This window comes from Tauraco erythrolophus, chromosome 18 (assembly GCF_009769465.1).
Source record: "Tauraco erythrolophus isolate bTauEry1 chromosome 18, bTauEry1.pri, whole genome shotgun sequence".
NCBI lineage: Eukaryota > Metazoa > Chordata > Aves > Musophagiformes > Musophagidae > Tauraco > Tauraco erythrolophus.
The window spans coordinates 1,917,152-1,935,555 of NC_141482.1; the positions used below are offsets into that span (position 1 = coordinate 1,917,152).

Genomic DNA, 18,404 nt, shown 5'->3' on the forward strand with positions numbered 1-18,404 from the left:
AGATTCCCCTGGGGTCTTCTTTTCTCAAAGCTGAACCTCTCCTCATACGTTGGATGCTTCAGTCTCTTAATTTGTGGCCAATTGAAAATGAAAAAGCATATCCATTCTGACCATATATCCGTTATTTCCAGTATTAATGTAGAATATGTATGAAGGAGGCAAATATGATGCTAACTTGAATATTGCAGAAAACAAAAGATGCAAAGGAAGAAAATGCTGCCTCTTTTCCATATTACCTGACATTTTCATTACAAAAAATAATTATCTTCACTGAAATTTACTGGGATGATATCTGCTGTTGAAATACTAAAATTCTTAGCCGTGCCTGAGTAATGCAAGACAAAGATGTTTAAAAGCTGAGAGTTGGATGAGAGCTTTTTAGAGATCACTCAGTCAATTGAAGAATTAAGAAGTTGAATTTATTGTATACGTATCAAAATTTTGGTGTAGTTGTATGATGTTGGCCAAGGTGGGATGAGGCTTTGGGCAACCTGGTGTAGTGGAGGGTGTCCCTGCCCATGGCAGGGGGGTTGGAACGAGATGATCTTTGAGGTCCCCTCCAACCCAAACCATTCCATGATTCTATGTACACAGTTCACTGTTTCCTTGGACTGATTTGTTTCATCCATCAAACTTGGATTGGAAACCAAGATTTTTTTAAGATTGAAATTTATACTTCTGTCAAGCGCAGGTGGGGAATTTAATCTGAGGATTGTTGTATAAAGGCATAAAACTTGTGGAAGCAGGAGGACGGTTAAACTGTTTCCAAATATTAGAGTCCTTTTCTTCATTGCTCGTCTCTCTGTTCCAGAGCTGCCATGCTGGAGTGACTCAATGGGTAGCAGCGTGCAGTGGATTATTAGAGACGACCGCAATCCGAGGCCAGTGTAGACGGACGCTCTGTGGTATCTTCCAGGTAGGATATCAGAGTATGTTAAAGCATGTAAAAACCGGAGGAAGTTTATATTAGTAAGAAAAAGTCACGGTTTTTAAATAAAGAGGCTTCCAAAAGTGATGTCAGTTCACTGTCTGTGTATTGCTGAAGTATCAAGGTGACTTGAAAGCTTTCTGCTGCTAAAAGCCTGAGCTCCCACTTCTTATTGCACAGTTGTCTTCATTCCAGCTGTGTAGTCTTTTCATGGATCCAAATGATCCGTCCTGAGTAGATTAAATGCAGAAAACTAAATGTAGGTGTCATTCTTCCAAAGCAGCTATTACAGGCTAGTCACAATTGCATGTGATTTCCAGCAATTTAATTTATGGAACATCTCCACTGTACAGTAGCCTTGGACTTCCTTGTCCTGATGGGAGGTTTGCCTAGCACAGCCCAACATTAAGCAGTGTTGTTCCAGTGGCAAGCACTGCTTTGCAGTTTTGCTTCCAGTTCTGTAGTAGCATGTCAGATTGTGTCTACCTGTAGCAAATTCACTAGAATATCATAGAATCACAGAATGGTTTGGGTTGGAAGTGACCTCAAAGATCATCCAGTTCCAACCCCCCTGCCATGGGCAGGGATACCTTCCACTACACCAGGTTGCCCAAAGCCTCATCCAGCCTGGCCTTGAACACTTCCAGGGATGGGGCATCTACAACTTCTCTGGGCAACCTGTTCCAGTACCTCACCACCCTCTGAGTGAAAAATTTCTTCCTTATATCTAATCTAAATCTCCCCTCTTTCAGTTTAAAGCCATTGCCCCTTGTCCTGTCACTGCACACCCTTGAAAGAAGTCCCTCTCCAGGTTTCCTGTAGGCCCCCTTTAAGTACTGGAAGGCTGCAATAAGATCACCCCGGAGCCTTCTCTTCTCCAGGCTGAACAGCCCCAACTCTCTCAGCCTGTCTCCAGAGCAGAGGTGCTATGAAGATGATGTGCTATGACATCGTGTAATAGCAGTTAATAATAAAGAGGTGAAAGATGTGTAGAAAATGGGAATAGATGCAGGCTATCTGAAGAGAATTAGAATATATCTCTTGGTGTTTCCTCCTTGCATATGATGAAATGAGAGGAGACTAAGCCTCCTCTTTCTCCTCTTGTATGTTACAACTTGTGTCATACAGCCATGACTTACAGAATTAGGAACTTACCTGTAAGGTCTTTGGCTCGGATGTCTTTTCTCTGATAAGACGTTCCAGTCCTGAGCAAATTGCCTGTGCTTTTATGGCACATCCATGCTACTAAAGCACCAGTCCGTATCAAGTAGCGTACGATGGTGGGAATAGAGAGGGAAATGAGCAGTTGTGAAGTGATTGATAAAGTTGGGGTTACTCTGAGCCACGAGTAGATTCAGTAGACTTCTGGGGATGACTACTCTGAACAAACCAGCATGTTTACTTTGCCCGAATTTATTCCTAAACAGGCTACTGCTAATCTGGGTGTGCTGGGAGGCTGTGGTAGGTGTTCTGTTCCGTGTGCAGCTTCCTACTAGGAGATGCCACTCACTCCTACTTGATGGTTTTCTTTATTGTGCATTAGCTCTGTAACACAAATTGTGTGCTGTGAAGTTACAGTGGTTGTAGTGATAGCTCCTGTAATCTGTTTTGCTCGAGTCCTGGCCACAAAGACCGTTGAATGGACTATAAAGTTATAGATAAAAATATCATGATCTCTGTTTCTTTCCAAGGCTGGGAAAAAGAATTATTCTTTATTGAGAGGCAAAACCCACAATTAGAAGTGGTGTGTGGGAAAATCAAAGCAGATAGCCTGTGGGTTTTGAGTGGGGTGTTTTGCCAGTCCGTTCCATCAGTACATTTACAGAACGCTAGAAAACGTGTGATGTGGAGCATCAAGCAAGGATGGACAACCATTTTGTTTGTAACAGTTATGACAATAAATTTGTGCTTTTTGTGATATACATTTTCAGGGTTAGGCTGAACTGTAATTGACTTGAAAGCAAACTAAGGGTGATTGGTGTAAAGTCAAGTGTTTGCTAGTCAATGGTCTCTTCATTTTTTTCTTTTATTTTCTTTTTGTCGTTTTACTAGAGACACAAGGCTGGCCAGTTCCGACTGTCTAAATCCTGTGGTGGATTGATTCAAGCCAATGGAGCCATTCCGCAGCAAAACAGATCGTTTCACAACACGAACAAGGTTAGAAGTGTCTGATGTTTTTGTTGTCAGAGGGTACATTGTGCTAGGGATTATACAGATACAGGTAACAAAACACTTTGCAAAACATGTAGGAGATGTTTAAGCTTCTATATAAAATATTTTAGCATAGTGTGAACGATAATTTGAGAAGCGTTCTCTGTCCCTTCCACAAAATGGAGTGCTAGCGTAGGAAGGTTCAGTTACAGTTGGATTATCTGGGGTGAAGGTTCCAATGGTCAGCCTCAGGGCTTCTTTCCAATGAAGAAACTAAGTTAAGGAGAGTGATTATCAGGCTTGGGGGCAGGTGTTCCTTTCTTACCTTTAAAAAGGGAAACACGGAAGTTGCCCATAAATATTACAAGTGACGAGGTGTTTCATGATTCCTTGGCTTGACAACAACATGTAATGACAGTTTTGCCATCTGCTAAACCCTGAGAATTGTCATGTAATCTACCAATAACAACTAATTATTGTGTCATAATCTATTTACTGTTCATCTGTACGATTTTGTTAATTTGTGGTCTCTGCATCTCTTACATTTATTGTGTTTGGTCTTGGAATAGAAGTTTTCTGGAGCATGAATCATCTCCATAAGATTACTTCAGCACTTAATCCAAGGCAGTCAGTATCTCTCAACTAATAAATATCCTGATCCTGCTCTTGTTAACACAATTTGAAGAAAATGGCAAAATGGAATGTGTGCATGAGAAATGAGAGGACAGAAGGAAAAAGAAAGTTATGAATTGATGAGTAAAACTTGTGTAAAAGCAGCAATCCCAGTTTGCTGTCTGCCTGATTGTATATTTTGCTGCTGTAGCGTTAGAGGTGAATACTAAGTAGTATTTTAAATTGTTTATTTTGACATGGATAGGCAAAATGAAGGAAAACAAGGAGATGTGTGGAAGGAAAGAACCCCTGGCTGCTGTTTGTATCTAGTTCTTAACTAGAGGTTTTCTTTTTTTTGTCAATTTTTCAATGTTTTTCAGCTGATGAGATAAACCAAACATTTTGCAGATGGAAAGATTGAAGCATGCAAAATGGCTTGCACAATTTACCGTGGTCAGAGCTAAGAAGAGAATCCAGGCTCTCAGACATGGTGCATACCCCTAGTCCCTGTGCCTGCCTGCACTGCCCCTCTTACACCTGCACAAGTGTAATTTGCAGAGCAGATCTGGGAGAGCAGTGATGATGAGACAATAGATGTAACAAGCCAGGAGTGGCATGAAGATCTTCAAGGCAGGGATCAGAGACTTGCTTTTGATGCATTGGAAGGGGCAAGGGGAGGGGTACAAAGGTTGAAAGATGAATCAGGAAACTTCCTGGTTAAGATAGCCTTGGTGTAAGAAGTCAGGCAGGACTTACAACCAGAGAGGAAGCAGTTAACAACAGCGTAGGTAAGGTCTGAGGTAGGTTTTTGGACTGCAGCCTTGTTATTTCGAATAGAGAAATACTCATCTTTAAAATGTGAGCTTGACTGTGCACTCCTGGTGGGAAAGTGGTTTAGAATTAATCGTTTAATTTTTATATTTGGTGTCAAAATTAGGAAGATTGTTCGCTTTGAGCACCAAATTTCAGGTACTGAGCAGGAAAGTCACCCTGAGGTGGGCTTATGTCCCTTTCATTGTCTTGATCAGCTTATTTTGAGTGAGTTAGAAAACATACTTTTGAAGTTTTCTCTATATGTTTTCTAGATCTGATTTTTGTAAACACTTACAGGACTGTTAATGGATTTGGCTTTGTCCTAGCATTGACAGGATGAGCTGCATACCTCTATCCATAGGTTGAACCAAACATTCCCTGCTCAAATCTTCTCTCTGTCTCCTGAGTTAGTCCAGGCAGACTTGCAGAAGAATGAAGTGAGAATCTTGGCATTTCTTACAAAAAGACTGTTTTCCAGGCAATCATTTTTTTGGTGGTGAGCTACCAACAGTTGAACCGAGATAATTATTTTTTTTAACATAACTTCCTCTGCACAATGAAAAATCCGTACTGAGGGAGACTTCATAACGGATTTGTAGATAAGAAGCATGTAGTAAACATAATCTGGCTGATTCCCTAGGGATTTAGTGTGATTGCTGTTCCTGTGGAGGAGATGAAAGTTGATTTAGCAAGTCTGGTATTCCAGTGGTTATTGGGACACAAGTTCTGCATTGAGCACATCCTATCGTTGCCTGGCTGGAGGTGGGCTTATGGAGTTATGATGTCAGTTTAGGTGTCATTTTTAGTGTAGAGGAGAAGAGTGTTGCGTGGGATAATCTTGAAGAGAAAGTACTAAAAATTGGTTTAAATATTCACGTCCATGTCAGTAGCCTCACTGAGTCCATCACATGTGGCAGAGGGTGGGAAATTTCCTTTCGTTCTGGATGATGATAGGGGACTTAGTGAGCAGGTTTAATGGCCGACACTCCAAGCAAGGATCTGAGTGTTAAAGAAGGTCCTGGACAGTGTTATGCTGTCTTCCTGTGTGACCAATAAAGGCTAAAATGGCACTGAGCATGTTTCTTCCTATTTACCTGAGTACTAGGCATGATGGGGTTCAAGTCACGAGTGGCCATCTCTGGACAGAACAGAAGTACAAAGCATTTTAACTCGAATGCTAAAGCTTGTGTGTTGGGCTTGATTATGTCTCAAAGCTACAATTTGTGTCACCTTTTCAGTTAGTTTTTAATGAAGTGTAGCGACTTGTGCAGGATATGTGTCTGTATTTTAATATGTATTTGTTTATCATTCATGCCATTTCAAAAATTATTATACCAGTGCTAGGAAAGCTGTACAGAATACAGGCAGAATGATCAGAAATGTGAAAAGCCCTCAGTAGGAGAATAGGCTGGTTTAGGACCCTTCTAAACTAAGGAGAGATAATTGGTGGACGTGTGTATGACACTGGCCTGTAAAATTCGTAAAAGATACTGAAAAAGGCAATAGGAAATGATTGCTTGCGGCTTCTTACAGGAAAATGTGGAGCATCCAATGAAATGGCAAGGTTGGATTTAAAACGAGTACAGGGGAATGTTTTTTTTACATAACTGGACTGTGAAACTCCGTAACACGCAGAGTTGTGACACAGGAGGTTAAATAGTTTCAAACACTGGGGTACTGAAGGTGTATCCAACTGCAGCTGCCAGAAATGAACGTGTGGATGCATTTTCTAGCACAGGAATGACCCTCAAAAGCTGGGCAGGTACACCCCAGGAGGTCTGTGCCTTATTTCTCTGCTTTCGTGTCTCATCCAAGTATCTGCTGCTGGTCCTTGCTGGAGATGGCGTCCCGGTCAGGGTGTTTGTTCTGGCCGTGTGTGGCAGTCCTTATGTTGCTAATTAGCTTCCTTCCTATGAATATTCTTTTCTTAGTATGTTCATGTCTTAGGGTAAAATTCCAGCAACTTAAAGCAATTGAACGTTTCTTTGGTCAGGGGACTTTCTCAGATTGTAAGGACTCTCTGCTGTATTCCTCAAGTATGTGTAGGAGATTCACGTGCATTAGATTTTGGTTAGATGGGTAAAAAGTAGAGTAATCTGTTGATTACAAAGTGTTTATACTGCCTACTTAATTGATTAGAAATTATTTGCTGGAGTACAAGTGGTAATTACTGATGGCTGATTGCTACTGCCAGGACACTTAGGGGCAGAATGCCATGAAGATTTCTCAAGTGGTGGTTAAGGTGTGTAGTTAATTTGGAAGAAAACATTCATCTTCATGTTTGCAGACACTGCAAAGGTTTGAGGACTAAATACTTCAGATTTTCTAAATCTAGATTTTCTGCAAGTGCCATTTAGGTTAACAAGGGGAGAAACAATCTGAGGGAACTTTTCAGTAAGAAAGGTGGCTTCGTGCAGCTTCGTTAGTTTTAAGGTGGGACCGATTGGTTTATATAATGTTTAATTACTCTGTGGTATACCCGTGAGAGGGGGAGTGTGCAAGGTTGGCTTTACTTACTCTGTTTCTGTGATTTGTTTGCTCATTTATCTGCAAAAGGTTTAAGCCCAAGTAGAGACACACATCTAGAAAGAATATGGGAATCTAGAACGGGAGCTGTGTTTTGGAAAGCAGGTTTCTGTACAAGCTTTTGGAGTCTGAGATTCCAAGGGGGTGCTTTTGTCAAAATGGTTATGCAGTGTTTGCATTCATAAATAGAAGGATGTCACGTAGGAAAAACAGTGTCATGTTTTGCAGAGAAGACCTAAATACATGTTTGCTTTGTTGAACAAAGTAAGTAAACAAAACTCCTGAAATTCTCTATTGACTTGGAGCTTTTCTGATGGAAATGATTTGTCGGATAGAATTGCTGAGACTGAAATGTGTGATATTTCAATTTTACAGCATCTTTCTGCGAAAGATTCCTTGCAGCCATCTGAAGAGAAAGTGGGTGCTTTCACAAGGATCATAGAAGCAATGGGTTTCACAGGACCACTGAAGTACAGCAGATGGGTAAAGCATTCATTTAATAATTCTCCTGGTTGTTTGATACTTTCAGAGTTCTAAACAGCAAACACCCCATCTCCCACTTACTTTCTTATGACAGTAGCAGCGCTTAATGGAAAAGTTCTAATTATTACCCACGTAAATTCCTGTTTTGTGAATAGAGCAATAATAATCCATAGCTTGAGCCTCCCTTGATCTATGCGTTGCCATTGTTGACTTAAGTAGGAATACTGTAGAGTCTTAAGCCTTCTTGAATTTCTTCAGATATCTTATTTTTCACTTCATTTTTGCACCAAAAAACGTAACAACAGCCTTACTATCTAAGTCAAACAGCTACATAGACCATCATCTTGTCTCTAATAATGACTGAGTGCAGTTATCTGGAAAGAATTTAATTGCAGGAAAAGCCTATTATGATACTTGTCTTGTGTGCTCTTCCAGACTACAACAGTTGTCTGTTTCAGGACTTTTTACATGAAACTAGGCATTTTTCTGTAATATCTGTTGGTGGATTTTTCTCCTATAGGTTTTCCAGTTGCACTTTGAAGTCCTGTAAGTTTATAGCATCCATAGCACTCAATATCAGGGAGCTCCACTGCTTGAGTACCCACTGGGGGAACAAGTGCAGTTGTTTTCAGTTGGTGCCTTATAATTTTATGCTTAAAACCCCCCTGGGTGATTATTCTTTCCTTGGAGTGTATGTTCACATTCTCCCTTCCATTGACAATTCTAAAATCATACATTCTGTAATATCTTAGTCTTTGCCCTGAGGAGACTTAGTCTAATGCGTTTCTGTTATCGAGGCTCACTGATGTTTTGAGGGAGCTGGGTCTCTTTAGCTTGGAGAAGAGGAGACTGAGGGGGGACCTCATTAATGTTTATAAATATGTAAAAGGTGACTGCCATGAGGATGGAGCCAGGCTCTTCTCAGTGGCATCCAATGATAGGACAAGGGGAAATGGATATAAGCTGGAACATAGGAGATTCCACTTAAACATGAGGAAGAACTTCTTCCCAGTAAGGGTAACAGAACACTGGAACAGGCTGCCCAGAGAGTCTCTGGAGATGTTCAAATCCTGCCTGGATGCGTTCTTGTGTGATCTGATCTAGGTGGTCCTGCTCTGGCAGGGGGATTGGACTAGATGATCCTCTGAGGTCCCTTCCAATCCCTGACATTCTGTGATTCTGTATGATTTTCATTGCCCTTCTCTGAACCTCGCTCAGTGTTCTGTATTCTGCAACAGGAGGGTCTCCCAAACGGACAGTAGTGAGATATTTTGATTGCTGTTCAAGTAGTAGCTGACTAGGACCAAGTCACAAATGGATCCTCCTCTTTTGTGTTTTGTGAATAGTTCTTTCATAAAGCAGTTGTTAACATTGACTAAATGAGGACAGTTCTGTAAGAGACCCCTTCAGTTCCTTATGCAGAAGGAAACAGAGATAAAAATCACCATTTCTTTGCTCTAAACTAGGACACAGTATAAAGAAGTGCGAGGAAAAGGCAGCTTGAAGTTGGGCTGAACCCAGCTGTGCTGGAATCAAAACCTGTAAGGTGCTTTGAGTATCTGCAAGGTGGAGCGGACCTCCTCCGAGACTGATCTGAAATTGTTGCCAGTTACATCTCGCTCTTCAGAAAGAAAATACAAAGAAAAGATAACTGGCACTTGAAGGGCTTAGGTATTTTGGTTAAAACGAGCTGCTTTTAATCAGGTGATGCTAAACGTCGTGAGAGAGTAGTTTCTCTCCCATGTGCATATTGTTGTAATAAAGATTCTTGTTAGCTGCAAGTGTCGATTCAGACTTCTCCTTAATTGCTGCTCTTTACTGCCTGCTTTTGGCTAGAGAACTTGGGTTTGGAGAGAGTTATTTTGTGGTTAGGGCCCAAGAAACCTGAGTTCATTTTTGGCCTTGCCAGTGCTCTCTATGAGAACTTAGGGAAGTTTCTTAGTATTTCTCTGCTTTTTTCCATTTTTCTCTCCCTTCCCCCACGCCTCTTCTACACCCTAAAACGTCCATGATTAAATTTCACCAGTTTCTCCTGTGTTACCTGCCTTATTTAAGGGCTGGATTGCAGGGACTGTTCTTTACAATATGTTTTTAATGTCTGTTAATGCCTGATCTGGGGCAGTGGCTTTCACCATGGAGATCTCTACTCCCAGGCCAGGCAGTGTTTCCATTAAAAAGGAAACCTTTAGAACTCCACTAAGCAGAGTAAATTATTTTACTGCAAGAAGTTTAGATGTAGACTTGATTTTTGACAGAAGCCTGAGGTTATTGAATCAGAAAAATAGTGGCTCCTGTGTTTCCACAGCGGGAGATCAGTTGCAACCTCCTTATTTTTCTTTTGGTTGGAGGAGACACAAATAATTACTTTGGTAATTTGAAGTGCTGTTTGACAGGCATCTCTGTAATATAGTGAGCACTGAGATGATCCCTAATATATGTCACTAAAATTAAAAAAAAACAAAAAAGAACAGAACAAACCAAAACAACTCAAACCCAGTGCCGCTTGGGGCAGGAGTGGCCTCTGGAGTTTTCAAATTCTTTTCTTTTTCTCCCCTTGATGTTAATGAACAGGAATGACTGACAGCTCTTCTCTTGAAGATCTTTGCTATTGGTTATTGTACTCTTTGAAGCTTCAGCACGTGTATCTTTGTTATAAATGATTCACAGAAGGTGTTTCTGGTGCAATGGCAGGCCAAGAACAAAATTAGAAGTGCCAGAGCACCTGAGTATACCTCATGTCACTCATCATTTGGGATTCCGTTCTCACGTGTGAAGCTTAGAAGGTCAATTTTCATTGTTGTAGGAAAAAGGATATTTTTAGGACATGTCTGAGATGTTACTTCTTTAATATTTAAAACTTAAATTATATGAAACATTTTGCGTGGTATACATCAATTAAAGTTACTGGAGGAAACCAGGAATTGTGAATTGGATCTTTGGAGTCTCTGTAAGGAAAGCCATTTGATTTATTTTTCTGTAATGACAGTATGATATTAAACTAGATTTGGAAGAATTTGGTATTCAAAAAGCCATTTAGTCATTGTATTTTTTTGCCTCAAGGCAAGTTTGATTATACTTACGTCATTCCTGGGAGGTATAATAGTCTAATGTGCTCCTGAAAGTCTGAAGCAATTGTGGTTCTCAAAAGAATTCTTTTCAGAAAATGATAGTGTATATATTTAGCAAAACCAGTAGTGTTCACTAACTCTCATGATGAATACTTCAAGTATTGTCTTTTCTTTTTCTTCAGAAAGTTAAGGTAGCAGCTTTGCGCATGTACACATGCTGCGTGGAGAAAACTGACTACGAGGAATTTTTTAACAGTAAGTAATGGACTTGATGGTATTTGGACTGCTGCTCTGGTGGGAGAACTTCTGATGAAAATTCAATAGATGTATTTATACCAATAACTATATGACAGCAAAAAGACTTGTCAGACCCTCATAGTGCCTGGTCAACTAGAAGCTGGCTGTACTACAGCATTCCCTGAGGCTCTGAAGTGGCAAGGGTTCAAGGGCAGAGTCTGGGATTGTTCCATGTTGTCCACTGCAATGGAGAACAAGAACAAGGGTGGGATAGGTAGAACCCAGAATATCCTGGACTTTGAAGAATATTGCCTTTTTTATTACCAGGGGTGGCATAAACTGAGTAGCCAGGTATTTCTTCCCTTTTTACTTTGGTCAGATGGTCTCTGTGTCCTACCCTGTCCCATGACCAGTTGTGATAAGGTCCAGTATAACTGGGGTGCATGTACGAGAACCATCCCCGTCCACTGACACACAACTTTTTTAATGATACAGGGTCAGTTAGATCACAGGGTTCTACTTGTCTCTCTTCCTCATGGCTGGACAGGTTTGGCTGGAACTTAAGAGACTTTCTATGTTTCACTGACCATGACAGCATTAAACCAGGATGCATCTCTTGACTGGGCAGAGCATATGACTAGAACAGAGACACAGTCCCTCCTTCAAATGTATAGAAACAATATTGGCTTGAATTGGGATGGCTTTTCCATGTTGCACACAGTTTTTTTAACTATTAGCTAAAAAATCAGTTGCTGATTTTATTAGTATCGAATCTGGCTGGTGAATAAGGAAGATGTATTTTTGGGGCTTCTGTGAGTTTCAATCTTATTTTATTCTTGTGTGAATTATTTCCTGTGTCAGTGTGGTTTAGCTGGTAGTAAACCTGTTGCCTGGATCTGGCCTGTCACCTGAATTTCCTGAGCTACCAAACGCTTCCTTACGGCTTCACAATGCACCAGCACAGTTGAGGTGGCTGCTGCTGCCTCTGGAGAGATCAGCTGAAGGGACATCTTTGTGTGTTCATCTAGTGCAGGGCGGTTTGGTACACGCTGTCGCTGCTGCAAGATTTTCCAATGGTTTTCAGAAGGTTTTCCAAAACTGTGATGTGGTTTCAGCGGTTGCAGGAGTGAGAGAACTCTGTGAGCGGCAGGATTCATCGTTAGTGATCAAAAATTTAGAACCTCCTTTTTCCTGTACACACATCTCTCCCCAGCTGTGTGCACTCTCAGGCTTTCTCAGATAAGTTCTCTTCTGTTTGTCGTGTTTGCCTCTCAGATAGAGGCTTTGCTGGTTTGAACTGGTGTTTCACTATCTCTGCTTAACAGATTAATTGTATGAAGATGTATAAATGTTGCCTTACATTAAAATTTAAAGGAATTCCAAAACATGCCTGTGAAAAGATACTGGCACAGATTTTCAGGCTCAACACTGAGTAAAATGACTTCAGTGTGTTCTTGATATTGTCCTGTTTCAAAGAGAAAATTCCCAGAACTCTCCCTCACTTTAAACATAGCACAAACAGCAGGCAGCCTTTCCTTCAAGTTTCACCATTTTCTCCAGAATGTCCTCGTTGCTCATTTTTGCTCTGTAGTACAAGTTGTAGCCAGTCCATCTCTGAATTTACACCCGGAGAACCTATGTTTGCATTGACCTGGGACTCTCGTTACGTAAGGAACAAGATAGATTGTTTTGCTGAGACTGGCAGAGTGCGTGCTGTGCCCGTTGGTGTTACAAGAACGCCTTTGGTGGTGGGGTCTATGGTGGTGGTTCCAAAGAAATCATTGCTCTCACCTAAAAACAGATATAAGAAGTTTCTGCTGCTTCTATCTGCTTAGAGCTGCAGCTGTTTGGGGGATTAGCTCTAAAATTGAACAGGCGTGTGATCCATGTTTAAAAAGTAGTTCCCCTAAAACATAGACCGAGTGGGGTGGGCAGGAACCTTTTTAATTGATTTTGCCAATGAAGGAGCTTTAGGCTGTGGTTCCATGGGCAGCTGAGTCAGCTCTGGTCTCTGGAGACCTTACTAGCTTTTTTTCTGCCATTCCTGAGAGTCGTTACCCTTGGAAGCCATACATCCATGCGTGTGTAAAACTGTTTGTGGGCTCGTTAACCCTGTGCAGTCAGAACTAGCTCTTCATAGAGCCTTCTTCAGTGTTTCTGGTCATGCTTTTGTGATGTGGTTATGCTGTGGCATGAGTAACAACTGCAGTGCGACCTTTTGGTACTCAGATTGGTGTGTGGATTTTGCCAGGTAGTTCTCTGACAGAGGTGACATAAAGTGTAAAGACTTTATATAGCCTTCATGAGGCATTATGTGTATTATGTATATCTTTATTATGACTTTATGTGATATTATAGTGTTGAGGACTGGGACAGTGATGGCATTTCATGTCTTACAGGCCATCTTGCTATCTCAGTGTTATTTCTGCTGATACCTAGTGAAATTTCTCAGGCTTCGTTACGCAGCGTGAGCCCTGTGAACTGCCTTTCTCCGTATTATGCTTTAGAACAGCAGCCCCCAAAATATGGACTATGGATACTCAAGTCGTGAGGCCACTGTAGTATCTAAAAGGAGGTGTTTTAATTGAAAATCTCTGGTATTATACTGCAGTTAACTTTATTATACCTACCATTCTGTTTTCTCTTAGTTTTGTCATCATCCATGCATGAAACTTGGGGAGCTCTGCTTTGGAGCCTACATCCCAAACGTCTGTACTGTGCTGCTTATCTGGAAAGTGGAGCTGTTTTAGGACTTTGGCTTTCTTGTTTAAGGGAGAATGGAGACGTAGTAGAGGGAATAGCAAGATTACTAGTGCCAGGCTTTCTGTGCACAAAGCTTGCAGAGCTTGAGTAGCTCTAACAAAATGAAGGAGGGAACCACCTGTGAGGAGAGCTTCATGTCTAACCTTATACTTGAAAGGTCAAAAGAGCTTTGAAGATCAGGTAGGTGATACTGAGAGCTGAGCTGAAATTTGTTTGAGGAACATGGAGTGTAGAGTTACCTTGAATTTGTCTTGAACTGTTAATACTGTTAATTGCTCCAGTGTCATGCAACTGCAGTAATAAAGAGCTGGCCCTATCAAAACAGCCTTTCGCATGGCTCTTTGTGGGGCTACCAAACAGCTCAAAAGGGCTGGAGTTTACCTACAAGACTCTGGATTCTTCTATATCCCTTAGCCCACCAGGTGCCTTGCAGGTCCTTGCTGCTGTCTGTCATGCTCAGGGGAACACTGACGTAGTGCACCTGGTTCTTTGCAGGATGTGGGGATATTATCCCATTGCGTCCTTGCTAAAGTTGTGGTAGTGGCAAAGATGATCTATCATGAAAAAAGTCCACGTTCAAGTTCTGCATCCCTCCCTTGATGAATTTTAAGTGCAGAATATGACTGAAGAAAGAGGTATGTCCTCATGATCCTGAGCATTCACGTCTCTTACCATACACAAACAGGTGAACGTGATGTGTTCTGTGGGCAGAACAGATTTATTCCCAAGCTGATGATGATCACAGGAATTTCATAGGTAGCTTTACCATCGGACATTTTTCTCTATCTAACTGTATTCTGAAGGAAACAGTTTTCTGTTTAATTTTAGAGTGGATCTTTCTCCCCAGTTAGTTTCCCAGAATAGGTTGCTCCAAACCACCAAATTTTAGAATTGCATTATTTTAAAAATGCTGATATCTGAGGGCAGACTTGTTGCTTTAAAGGAGCCATCTCTCCTTTAAAGTTACGATGTAGACAGTCCTAATACAGAAGTTAAAAAATGAACTATAAAAATAGAAGTGCAACACTTGGAAAGTTAGAGAAAAATTTCTTCCCTCCTGGGTACTGAATAGGTCTTCAAAAACGTTCCGTGTTTCCAGTAGTAGAGGTGTTAGCTTTGCTTTCCACTGAAGAGTGATTTCTGTGGTGAGAGACTGATACGTGGTGACTTCTACTTCAGAAACCTCTGTCTGTTGAGCTAAGTGTTTTACTCTGAATCTTGCCTGTGGAACCTTCGTTTAATGAAATGGTTTGATTAATGCAAGCATTGTGTGCTCTTGCCCTGGTTAGAGACGCCTTGGCATGCCTTTAGGTCAGAGTAGTCATGTCTAGGCACATGAACTGTTTCCAATAGGAATGGGAGAGCCAAACGGAGAGAAGAGTGAGGGAAGCTTGTGTTTAATCTCTAAACATAGACTGTTAGTGTCTTTATACTGTCTTAGATGTGGCATAGGTGATGTATGGGCACTGATGCTGAAGCTTGGCACCTCCTAGGCACTGATGGAGTCATCTCTCTGAGGAGGGAGGAATAGTGATGATTTGCTTGGTTCTTCTGGTGGTTGCCTGACCGTAGTTGGCATACGGAAAGAAAGAGGCTGTGAAAAGTATTGCTTCATGATCCAAGTGAATCTCTGTGGTAACACTTGAAAGCCAAGTATGGGAGTCGGAAAGGAATATATCAACACAGAAAGATAAGGTTGACTTCCTTGGGCACATCTGACTGGACAGTCCATTTTGGAATATTCTCTGGCCTTCTTACAGCTGGGTTGAACAGTCCAGAAGACAAGACCAAGTGCTGGGTAGGCCAAGGTGACTGTATCAGATCCTTCTCATTAGGTGCTCTTCTTAGAAACCTCTCCAGGAAACAGATGTAAAGGTGACTTCCTCAGAGGAAGGTTTAAGAATGACAGGAACTGAAGGACTTGATGTGCACGTAACTCATAGGTCCTGGCTTTGAGGAATGAGGAATATGGTTTCTGTGCCACCTAGCCTAAATCTGCAGCCTCACTTCCTAACAGCACGTGCAGATCATGCAGTGTGAACATGCATGTGGACAAGCCATGTCTGGGAAACTCAGTGGCTATTGGAGAAGATCTAAACCTGGAAACAGGAATTGTTTCTATGGTTAGTTGGTGGTTTTAATCCTGATGTAGAATGGCGAGGGGCAAGGTGGGCTCAGAGTGCCGTGAGCTGTACAGCCGTGTCGTGAGTCGGAATGGCGGAGCTGGAGCGAAGATCCAGCTAGCACAATGTTCTGTCCCGGCAGGAGGCAGCAGCACACGGTAAAGGAAGAGTGTAAGAACAGAGCAAAGCATCCATTGATGCTTCCCAGTTACTCTTTACTGCTGTGGGACTTCCTGACCTAGAAGCCACACGTTTGTCTAATTACCCATTGTAGAATTTTTGCCCCTGTAAATGTCATCTAAGTGAGTTGTAAACACATGAAATCTTTTGGAATCTACAGCATCCTGTGGCTGCGTGTTCTAGAGTTCAAGCACAAGTGTGACATAAATTATGTTTGCTTCTGATATGTATATACTGGTTAGGGCCAGAAATTAAGTTGTTAAAATGTATTTGGATTTTGGCCTAGTGAATTTCTGTTAGGTGCAAAACGTGATTGAGTTCATATTAATATTTTGTTTTGGTTTTGTTGTTTGTTTTTTTTTCCCTTCCCATCAGGGTGCCAAATGCCTGATACTTTGAATTCATGGTTTCTAGTAGCCCAGCTTCATGTCTGGTAAGTGAAAAGTAAAATAGTAATATTACTATTTTCAGGAAATAGTGGTATGTACCTTAATGTGAGAAAAAGTAGACTCCATGATTATTGATAATAGTGGTTGTATTCAATTTAGTAGTTACTGAATTTTATCAGTTTTCTACTAAAGAACAGAAGTGCCATAGAGAAGCTAACGTCTTTTGCATCTCTAAATTCCTCAGTAGTGGAAAGATTTTTGCCATGAGTTTTTTAAAAGCCTTGCTCAGCCTATGTGGAAAAATCTTACTTGGGTGTTTTAGGAAAAGTTTAAATTTATGTAAAAGTGGTTTAAATTGGGAGAATTTGTGGTGATGGAAGTTGCTGCTCGTCAGAAGCATTTAACAAATTATAGCATTGGCATTTATTCTTGTCTTTCTCAAACGTACAGGCAGGTTGGCGAATGCCAGCTTGGTTTCATGTAAAAATATTTAACACCTTAAACATTAAGTTTTTTCCTTTTTCATTTGTGAAAATAGTAGCCAAAAAAATCAGGTTTTCATCTAGCATTACATACTTGTAAAGGTCAGAGGGATGCACAAGGGAGTACAGTACTTTTGAAGTGCCAGATCTTTCAGAAAACCAAAGTCCATAGACGTACATTCAGCTATCCAAGGAAAGTTTGTACTGAAATAGCTGCACTTAAGCACAGGCCCCTGATTTCCTTGTCTCCTTTTTTTTGCCCCTTCCCTCCTTTTAATTTCCTGTCCCCTGAATATATTGAAAGATGGGGCAGCTCATTTCACTGAAGAATGAATAAATTGGCAGAACCATTGAAATTATAATCAGTTAGTGAAATCAGTGGAAACAAGTAAGGCAGACCTTTGAGATTTGCAATTCGTTTATTTCTTACTGTTCCCTGTGGAAAAAAGCTTTAAAAAACTAATCGATGAGCTAATCATTCATATCAATATTTGGAAAACTACTGCAATAAGTATTCAAAACCAAACTGTAAGTATCTAGGTAAAAACAGAGAGAGGCAACATGAATCTGCAAAGAAAACAATTTTTTTCACTTTGTCTTGATTTTGCATTGACAGGAAAATGTGCCCTGTGATAGACAGCATGAAATTCGACATACGTAATCTTTCGTGACAGGCATAAAAATAAACAAGGGAACTATGATAGAGGTGAAACTGGTATGGGATAGACACAAAAATTCTAAGATCAAAGCTACACTGGAGAAGACCAAGAGTTGCTACACTTTGATCCTGTGATACTAAGGACACATTTAATGAGGGAAATTGAAGTACTCTTATATTGAAGATATGCTGGACAGGTTGACACCAATATACTGCACAAGCAGGAAGGAACCAAATCCCTCTGCTTCATATGACCGCAATGAAAATTGGAGTGTGGAGATTAGCACTAAAGGTTAATTTTTCCACAATCTGTGTGCCTGGCTCCACATTCCTGGCAGCTTGACCTAAGGAGCACTGTCGTTCTGGACCACAAATGAGAGATCCAGTTTGGTATTCCAGGATACAGAGGAGCCTGTGATAGGCCTGCTCACTACCTGGGTCATTGGGAAATGCTGCAGGCTTTGCTTGTGATTAGCTTGGTGAGAGGATCGTGCCATGACATAATTTTGCTTTCACAGTCAGGTTTATCGCTGTTTCCTCTGTGAGATTCTCTTTCTTTAATTTGTTTGACCTCAGTAAAGTGGGAGCAGAACATTATTGATTCTGCTAGCTCTGGTATGGTCAAGGACGTCCTACCCCTGTCTGAAGGCTCCCATATCTCGGTCTTTGCTGTTGGACCTTTTGCCTCAGAGGCTAGAAACTGTCATGATCTGGTGGCCGACAATTCTGATCACCATCTGTTAAAGTGTTCCTGTTCCCCCTTGCAATGCAGTCTAGATCACCTTCTGGTGTACTTACTACTTCCTCCTTCTTCAGAGTTTCAGTTTCAACTGATTTAGAGTGTCTTCTGGAGCTGGAGAAGATAAGAATTTTTCCTAGTTTGGTAAACCTCACCTCCTTTCTTGCTGTTATCATTGCCCATTGTGTTCTAGTCAACTGTGTTTCTGTGTTTTTTTGCATCTCGACTTTTATAGACTTCAGGTGCTTGTCA

At 41.1% G+C, this 18,404-nt stretch overlaps 1 protein-coding gene across 2 annotated transcripts in view; it reads left to right on the forward strand.

Moving 5' to 3' along the window:
• The window catches only part of UQCC1 (ubiquinol-cytochrome c reductase complex assembly factor 1), a 51,200-nt gene that overhangs the window by 2,851 nt on the left and 29,945 nt on the right, over positions 1–18,404 (forward strand). Inside the window, exons 2-6 of one of the 2 annotated variants that reach the window (XM_086622900.1) lie at positions 812–916; positions 2,981–3,085; positions 7,406–7,513; positions 10,764–10,836; positions 16,260–16,317. In XM_086622900.1, the coding sequence (XP_086479026.1) occupies positions 812–916; positions 2,981–3,085; positions 7,406–7,513; positions 10,764–10,836; positions 16,260–16,317 (449 nt within the window). The remainder of the gene's footprint in view (positions 1–811; positions 917–2,980; positions 3,086–7,405; positions 7,514–10,763; positions 10,837–16,259; positions 16,318–18,404) is intronic. The other variant, XM_086622899.1, reaches the window with a different exon arrangement.